Source organism: Catharus ustulatus, chromosome 8, assembly GCF_009819885.2.
Source record: "Catharus ustulatus isolate bCatUst1 chromosome 8, bCatUst1.pri.v2, whole genome shotgun sequence".
Taxonomy (NCBI): domain Eukaryota; kingdom Metazoa; phylum Chordata; class Aves; order Passeriformes; family Turdidae; genus Catharus; species Catharus ustulatus.
In genome coordinates this window covers 34,430,255-34,439,391 of record NC_046228.1, presented here as the reverse complement: position 1 = coordinate 34,439,391, position 9,137 = coordinate 34,430,255, and the positions used below count along the sequence as shown (strand labels likewise).

The 9,137-nt window shown below is 51.0% G+C and overlaps 1 protein-coding gene across 1 annotated transcript; it reads right to left on the bottom strand.

Moving 5' to 3' along the window:
• Nucleotides 1-96: 96 nt before the first annotated feature.
• On the bottom strand, nt 97-4,553 carry AIFM2 (apoptosis inducing factor mitochondria associated 2). Its single transcript, XM_033066104.1, has 8 exons — nt 4,360-4,553; nt 3,430-3,545; nt 2,676-2,795; nt 2,228-2,320; nt 1,875-1,983; nt 1,558-1,710; nt 1,047-1,247; nt 97-537 (listed from the first exon to the last, which is right to left on the bottom strand). The coding sequence occupies exons 1-8, from the start codon at nt 4,532-4,534 to the stop codon at nt 383-385; spliced, it is 1,122 nt and encodes a 373-aa protein (XP_032921995.1). The 5' UTR covers nt 4,535-4,553; the 3' UTR covers nt 97-382.
• Between the last annotated feature and the right edge of the window lie 4,584 nt (nt 4,554-9,137).

Genomic DNA, 9,137 nt, shown 5'->3' with positions numbered 1-9,137 from the left:
TATGTAAGAAGGAATTCCTCCTTAGAAGAGCAAGAGTAAAGAAAGCCAGGGGGAAAAAAACCTAAAAAACAACACATAACAAACAAACCACAGAGATTCTGAAAACCACAGTGTTTATTGTTACAAATCAAGGTAAGCCAAGCTTGTTGCTCAGAGCTCTCTCAGCAGGGGGAGTAAAAGAAACATTTCTGCCCTGGTTTTTATCATTTGGGAAGTGCCTCCTTCCCCTTCCCAGCAAGGCAGGCACCCCTTTTATGTGTCAGGGTGACAGATGGCTTGAGGAGGTGCTGCAGAGGATAGCAGCAGTCAGTCCAAGCAACAGCAGTGCACCCTCACCCTCTTCCAGTGGCTGTCCTCCTCACTGGATTGTCCCTGGTGCCCTCTAAGAGGGCATTGTCTGTCCCATGGTCTTCCAGCTCTTGGAGACGAACAGATCCCGGCTCTTGGCCATGGTCACCAGGAGACGTCCCACATAGTAACCATTCACCTGGCCTACACCATCATTCCTGCCCATGGAAAGCAGGAATGTTAGTGACCCTGCAAAGAAAATGTACAGGTGTAAGTGGAGCAACTGTTGTCCAGTTCCCCTGCATCCATGTGTTACAGCTTTCAGCATAGTTCTGGTAAGAGTTTACATCAGTGCTCATGAAGAAGACCCATTAACCAGCTAGATTTTTGAGACCAGATTGTCCAGTTTGTGTTTGTTTTAGTTTAGGGGGAGAAAGAAGGACAAGAGAAGTCATCTTTCTCCTGAGATTTAATTGGACAGTGAGCAATTTTAAGAAAAGAAAATAAGTTTAATGAATAGCAGATTCCCACCAATAGATCTATCAAGACAGTAGTGAATAAAGGACACATTGTGTGGTAGACTGACACGGGTAATTAAGATCTACACTGTCTTTGGCAAGGACTAATAAAAGGCCTGAGCTATAAGCTGACATAACCCAATTGTGAGTTCTTTCACAGTGAGTTCAGAGAGTTAGACAGCTGTTCCTTGCAGAAAAGCAGCCCAGCACCTAAGGCCAGGTGCTGGGAGCTGACCTTACCTGGCTTGTAGGTTTTGAGAGGCTTCTGTGTGAGGCTGTTGATGATATTTGTCACCACAACGTCGGCATGGAGCCCAGCGTGGTAGGCCATCTTGGGCTCTTCAAGGTCTGCACAGTCCCCAATGACATAGATGTTCTCATAGCCTTCCAGCTGGAGGTACTGGTTAACTTTCAAAGCACCATTACTTGCCATTTTGTCACCTGTTTTGCCAAACAGCAGGATTTTAGAAGCAGCTTAGTGTGGTTTCTTATAGCCTGAGACCCCAAAATGCTGCTGATGTAATGGACACAAAGTGAGGGGTTGTTTTTCACCTCCTTTTCTATGTGTCAGGGAGGAGATGCTGTAGTTAATAACTGCAGTCTTTGTGCAATGCATCACCCTTTGATATTTCAGTAGAATCACCCCTACAGGTTGTACACCATTCCCCACCTCACACCCCTTGGGCACCAGACACTAAAGAACTGTGTTGCTCCTCCCCACCACCCTGTAGTTTGGGGTTTTGTCACTCACCAAATGCAGCAGCATATGCAGAAGAGTTAATCTTTATCCCTGTGCACAGCACCACCATGTCAGCAACCACCTCGGTGCCCCTCTCTGTCCTTACTACGGTGTCTTTCTGGAACTGGTTTGGCCTGAGGTTTTCCACGTCTCTGACCTTTTCACCTGTTGCAACAGAGAGCCCTGGGTCACAAACTTTTGCTAGGCTGTAGTTTGCAGCTAACCCAGAGAAACAGGAATTCAAGGGAGCCATGTGTAATCAAAAAAAGTCAGAAAGAGGACAGCAGGAGATGCTTTGTAGGCATTCAGAGGCATGGTGAAGGACATACCTAACAGAAGCCGGACTCCTTTCCTGAGGAGAATCTCTTTCACCTCCTGACGGACGCTGGGTAGCAGCTCCACGTCAGCCAGTGCAGGTCTGGAGTGAATGAGGATGACCTGGTGGGGACAAAACAGCAAATGGGGCCACAGGAATAGAACAGGACTCGCTGTGTGCAAGGTGGGAGCAGCCATAGCTAATTGATGCCTGCAAGAACAAGCCAGGAAGGGGCACCTAGTGCCACAATGCTTGCTGGTGGCTGGCTACAGGCTCAGTGCAGTCATCTCAGGCACCTCCAGCAGCACCATCAGGGAACAGTCTCAGAAACCAGGATGAAGTTAATTGTGATGAAGATGCTCCTACCTCCTTGTCTGGGTAGTCCGTTTTGATCTCGGCAGCCATCTCCACTCCAGCAGCACCACCTCCCACCACCAGGATGCGCTGGGATTTCTCAATCTTGGACAGAAAATTTGTGTTATGAGAGAACTGCAAAGGGCAGAAAGCCAGATACCTTCAGTAGCAGTACATAGCAGCAGCACAGGCACAACAGCAATAAACCTCTTTGCTCATGAAGAGGCAACAAGAAAGGAGTGCCCTGTGCACTCTTCACAGAATTCACTCTTCCTGCCTACCCCGTAACACTGTTGAGCATTTCAAGTTTCCCCTTGTGCTAGAGAAGCCACAATGAGCTCCTTGTCCTGGCTGCTCCCTGTGTCCCTTAGGCAAAGCTGGCTCCAAATAGCCACAGTGGTATCTGGGGAAGGGAGGGTGACCAAAGGCAGGCAGCCCTTCCTAAGGCTTGATTCCTCACCTCTTTAACCATGTCTTCATAGGTCTGGATGGCACTTTCCATGTCAATCACTTGGTTGAACTTCCCAGGGAATGGCCCATCACTGCCTGTTGCAATAATGAGATGGGAGTAGTGAAGCTCCTGGAAGGGCAGAAGGTAGAATGAGATATTAGACCTCTTAAAAACAGAGCCTAGAACACAGTGGTTGCCTTCAAGGTCACTCATTCCCTCATCTCCATCTCTTGCTGGTAACCAGAAAAATAAATCCTTATCACTGTCAGGAAGTGACTTTAGGAAGAGACCTGGTCCAGGTCACACCAAGTAACTGTTCTTCAAGGCCTGAGCTAAGCACCATTCAGATGAATTGACAGCTTAGGGCAAAGAAATTACCCTAAATTTACAGGGAATAACTTAATATTTATGCTGAACACTCCCAGCTGGTTCCAGAGACTAACTTCTCTCATGAACAGAGGCGAGATGCTCTGGCTGAAAAGAGTGATTGATGCTGCTGCTCTTGGCTCTTCTTGCAGTTAAATAAGGAACTGAGCCCCAGGTTTAATTGTTGAGCTCTAAATCCAGCTCTAAGAATAAAAGCTCAGCTGAGCAGGAGATGGGGTTGGGTATTTACTGCACACCCACATCCCAGCACAGCTGAAGCTCGGAAGGGATGGAGCCATGCAGGGAAGGATGCCAGGTTCTTCAGGAGGATGGAACACACCCTGCTGAAGCACTAGCAGGTGATCCCATGAGGTAGCCAGGTCATTGCAACACCCACCTCACCATCACTGAGCAGAACTTTTTGCCTCCCAGGGTCGATGCCCACAACCTTGCCTTGTCGGAAGCTGTCCCCAAAGGTGACCGAGTAGGAGATGAAAGTCTTCTTGGCAAATCCTGTGGGAAGAGGTGACAATGGGAGAGCTCTCCTTCTCTGGAGGCCAAAACCCCTTCTGTCTTCTCCCCTCGTGCTGTCCTTGCTCAGACAAAAGCATGGCATGTGTGGGCTGGGCTTTTGCTGGGTGTTATCTATCTATGCCCAGCAACAAGCTGCTACAGGATCTTTGCCTCAGATCAGGCTACACCCTTGTCTAGATGGCTTTGCCTGTGCTCCTCATATCTCCTGTTGTTTATCAATAACTTTTTCTGTGGTCCTGGCAATTTGAGGCTGAGTGTCAGAAGCTTTTTAAATGTATGTGCCTCTCAGACCAAACTTTTGCTATCCTTATGATGCTTGTTCCCAGCCTCAAATGTGATATTTTACCCCTAAATTCCCACTAGATTAATGGGGTTGGCCCAGGCAAGTTTGAGCAGCTCTCTGACAGGGTTTTATCATCCAGGGCCTCAATGCTCAGCTGCTCCATCTTTCAAGCGCCAGGTACAGAAAGTGATTGACTCACCCCTCCCAGCTGCTTTTGCTTTTAGCTTAGTCACCTTCTTAAATCTTGAAATAAAAAAAAAAATTAAAAGGGGAGCGGGGGAGTAAGGAGGGATGGTATGAGCAGTTTTTGCTCCGTTTTCTCAGCGGATGTCCAATTAGCTGAACCACAGACGGGCCGTGGATCCTCCCGCTGCCAAGTATTTGTTCTCCAGATGGAAAACATCAAGTCTTTCACCACCGCGGGGCGGAGGAGACGGTGCGAGCACCGCGTTCCCGGTGGGAAAGGAACGGGACAGGGACGGGACAGGGGGGAGCTGCCCCAGCTCTTACCGCTCTCCACGGCGGCCCGCAGGGCGGCCACGTTGTGATGGAAAGCATCTTTCACGTCCACCAGCACGAAGGGGACGGCCCAGGACTTGAGCAGGCTGGCGGCCGCCGTCCCTCCGAAGCCACCCCCGACCACCACGACCCGCACGGAGTCGTCCAGAGACAAGCGGGAGCCCATGGCGAGCGGGGCGGCTGCGGGGGCCGGCCCGGGGCGGGGCTGCGGGCGGAGCTGCGGGCTCCTGGGCGCTGAGCCGGGCTCCTTGGGCACTGAGCCGGGCTCCCGGAGCTGGAGGGCCGGGGATGGATAGGTGCAGCCCGAGCGCTTCACCTGCCCTGAGCCCCCACCCCGCCTACATCCCGCGCCCCGCGGGTTTCACAGACAAATCTGCAGGCTGGGTGAACAACGCAGCGGGGGATGGCCCGCTCCACCCGAACAAACAACTCCTTGGAGAGGGAAATTACAGAATCAATTCGGAAAAGACCTATGACCCATCCAGCACCACGTTAACCAGACCATGGCACTCAGTCTTTCCGTAAAAGCTTCCAGGAATGGTGAATCCACCGCCTCTCTGAGCAGTCCGTTCCAATGCATAATCACCCTTTCTGTTCAGCTTAAACACAGAAAACATGTGTTGGCTCTGAGTGGAGCAGGAAAGGGAGCCCAGAGATGGCTGTGCAAGAGGGAAGGTCACAAAACCTCGGAATGCTTTGTGTAGGATGAGCACCATGGGCTCATCACTCAGGCATCACCAGGGTGGAGATAAGTGGGACATAAAGAAGGAAGAGCTGTGGAGGTAGCACAGGGCCCTGGAGGAGGCTGGCAGTATAAAGGACATCCAGATCGTGGTTTTCTGCAGCACGGAAGTTGCCCCGAAGGTTTTCGGCTCCTGTGGCATTCTGGATAAATATAGCTGCTGGCCCTGTGGATAAAAATAGCTGCTGCACACACTGCGGGTGCTGTGAGCTGGCAGAACTGCCCCCACGCTTCCCCTGCTCCTCAGCCCTCCCTCAGCCAAAACCCCCTCCCAGAAAAACGCCCTCCAGCCTTGTGGGTGGGAGACGACCAAGCAATTTTCCAGGAAAAGCAGGGCCTGGGCTCAGGATTGCCACCAGAGGGTGCAGCCAGCTCGGCCGTGGGGACAAGGGACATGGGACACGATGGCAAAGTCCAGCGCATCCTGGAGGGGCTCAGGGACTGGGGAAGGAGCGTGACAAAGGGGTCGAAAGGAGTGCGGGATATTCCTGCACCCCATTGCTCTTCAGCCTGGAAAAGAACTGGGAGGGGAGGGATGGAAGAGCCAACAATAAAACTGGAATAGAGAAGGCTCTTGATGGGAAAGGCCATGGTTCCACTGAAATGCACCCAGGGCAGGTTGGTGCTGTTTGTTATGTTTGGAAATGCTAAAGTTTTCAATAGGACCAAATTTTGATTAACCTGTGCAATATAAACCTTCAGAGATGCTAAACAGAGAGGCACAGAGATCCAGGAGCTATGAATGTCCAGAGGCTGGGAAATATCCCCAGGGTAACAGTGCTCCAGATCTGCTCCCTGTCTTTTCTCCTGGTAATGGCACGGTACCTCTGTGAGGAGGCTGGAAGAGCCTGGCAATGGCTGGCTTTGGGAAAGCACAATTCGGTGCAAAAATTGTGAAAAACCAAACCCTCCTCCATTTCTAAAGGGATGAACTCTGCAATTTAAATCTGGTTTAAGCTCTTCCCTCAAATTAGATGGACAGGCTTGCTTGTCACCTGTTGTGTGTGACGCCATCCCTAGTGTTCTCCCCCTCCAGGTAAATATGAGGTAATCATGTGAACCCAGTTGGACAACAGAAGATCAAGACAACCTTTCAAAAAAAGGGGGAAAGAATCTTCTGGGACAATGAGCTGGAGATGCACCAACAAACAAGAAAAGGTCACTGACAAAAAGAGTGTCCAGAACAAACGGGAAGGGTTAAAAGGAGCCTTTGTGAAAATGTCACATCCAACTCCAGGCAAACAGGAAGAAACTCGGAATGCCCAAAGCTGTGGTCAGTGGGAGCATTCCATGTGCAAGTGAGGGCTCAGGTTTGGCAGATGGGGTGTTTGACGGTATTTCTCCAGCTGGCTGCAGGCAGGTGGTGAAAGTTCATCAGCCTCAGAGAGGGGTTTTGTCTCCTGCTGGTAGTCAGTGGGGCAGAGGTAGGTGATTGGTCTGCCCTGCCCTGTTCCAGGCTCCCTGCACTTTTCCTCACAGCTGCCCCATGGACCAAATGTTCCCTGTGGGATGGCAGAGGTCCAGTGGGAAGGAAGAAGTGTAGGGAAGGGGCTCTGTGAGATGGTCTTGCCCCAGTTTGCCACTCTGAGACAGGCAGCATGGGTATATGTCCTGTCTGTGAGTCCTCTCCTCATCAGGTATAATCCAACATCATCCAGAGCTAAGAGACATCCCCCTGAGCATGATCAATCCATGGATGGGTACAGCAGCGCTGCACGAGGAGACTCTAGGATGCCACAAATGCCCCTGCTCTGCACTGGCCCAAATCCCTGTAAGCCCCTGCATCTTTGTCCTGCCCTCCCTGATCATCAGTTTGGCCTCCTCAACTTTGCAACAGCCCAGATAGGCTGGAAGAGGAATAACATTCCTCCCTTCACCCTCCTCTAGAGAGCAGTTCCTCCCACCTGGGCTAGGCTGAAGGCCCCATCTTTCCCTGCCAAGCCTGAGCTGCTGGAGACTTTGTTTCTGGCTCACAGCCATCTCTGCAAAACCTGAAATCCTCTCCTGTATCAGCAGCCTCACACACCACATTCCCTCTGCCCACAGACATGTCCTGCACATCGTCCTGTGACAGCCCCAGTGGCACCAGTGCGGCTGCAGCTCTCTGGCTGTGCCCCTGGAAGCTTTGCTTCAGGGAAAAGAGGATTTTGAGTCTCCCAGGGGTGAGGAATTGCTCTAGACAAATGTCCTGGCTCCCCATTTTGCCTGGGTGAGCTGGTTGCCCCCACATGCCTCAGGGAGCTCTGCTTCAGCCAAGGTGGAATTGTGTGAGTTCAGGGCAAAGAATCACCCAGAAAAACCAATTCAGACAGTTCCTGGCTCCTTTTAAACATCAACACTGGCTATTTTATACCTTACACATAAAAATCTACTTCTAGCAGAAATCAACAAGGTCCCACTTGTATTTATTTTCTCCCCAACAAACCTCATTTTTCATTTCCAGTTTTTCAGTGGCTTGAGAAGACAAGCTGCTTCCCATGGATGACAGTACCAAAATCACCCTATTTTGGTCAGGCTGGACCATTCATGTTTATTTATAGACAGCATCTCTGTCCATGCCAACCCATAAATCGGTCACAGATCCCACCCAGAAAAGGGTGGGAAAACCCCAAGGGTGAAATGCAATGGTCTCTGCAGTTAAGGTGATCTTTGTATCCATGGGGAGCTGGGATCTCCTTCCACTCCACTCCATTCTTTTATAGGATGACATGGTTTGTGGCATTAATCCTTGTGGGGTGGTAGAGAAGCCTAAAGGATGTCAGATGCTGGGGTTTCGCTGGGAAAAGGGAAAGGGCTTGAGCAAGCTCCTTTGCTCTTGGGGCAGCTTTTGAGAAAGAACAGCTTTCACTCCTGATGTGGGGAGTTTTCTTCCTCTTGCCCCCCAGATTTCATTACAGTGAAAGCAGAGCATAGAATAAAACTGTGTCCTGAAAAAAATGGGCCTCACAGACAGGCAGCCTTTGTCCAAAGGTGTAATTACAGGATAAATATGGGATGCAGACCAAGAAATGCAGTCTGGTCAGGCATGCAGTCTCTTAGAAAAACACAACAAAAAACAAGGTTGTCATTTAATGCTGAAATGCCCACATGTGCTGCAGCCCTTGTGGGTCCCTCGCTGGCCCATGGGTCTCCCCACTGACCCGATATTTGGATATTTGGATGGTGCAGCTGTAGCCATGGACCAGCTCCCTGCAAGAACCACACCAAACCCCATGATGGAGAGAAGGAAAGGGTTGATCCAGCCTCCAGCAGAAGCCAGTGGGGCTGGGTGAGGGCAGGCAATTGCTGGCATGATGGATTTCCTTCCCTCCAGCCCCTGTGCAGAAATCCCCTCTGATAGGGCTGCGAGGGGACATGAGGGATTAGCTCACCCAATCCCATTAAAAAGAGCTGGCACAAGGGAGGAGAAGGGTATGGGGGGTCAGGACAGCCAGCAGAGCAGCTACCACTTCTGCTGTTTGGGAGAAACCCCATGCCAGGCTGGAAAAAGGCCTTTTTGTGGATTTCTATGGACCAACCTGGCTCCATGGCCCAGCAGGGCCACCTGGGTGTTAAACTGCAGGGCATCTAAGGTGGCATTTCAGAGACTTGCCCACCTGGACAGCTGTCTTCCTTGGCACCAGCAGCTTCTGCCTGAAGCAAGAACTGTCTCTCCACAGCAAGCTCAGCCATGCCAGCATGGCCCCAGGCAGCCCTGAGTGCTCTGAGAAGGAAGTAGAGAAACAGCAGGATGTACCTGCTGTCCAAAGTCAACCCTGGATTAGACCAGCGAGAGGGAATAATTTCCCAGAAAGATCCCATTTAGAGGGGAACAGCACATCCATCATTTGTGAAAGCTCACTGGTGCTACATCATCTTGTGTTACCTGCAGTGACCCCAAGGAGAAGCAGGTTTGGTTGGTGGCCCTAACCCACAGGGCATGTCCCTGCACTGCTCTGGGCTGCTTGTGGAAAAGGTCTCTCTGGTGACAACTGGCATCACCACAATGTTCCCAAATTCCCCCCAGAGCACAGCTGCAGCAGGCTGG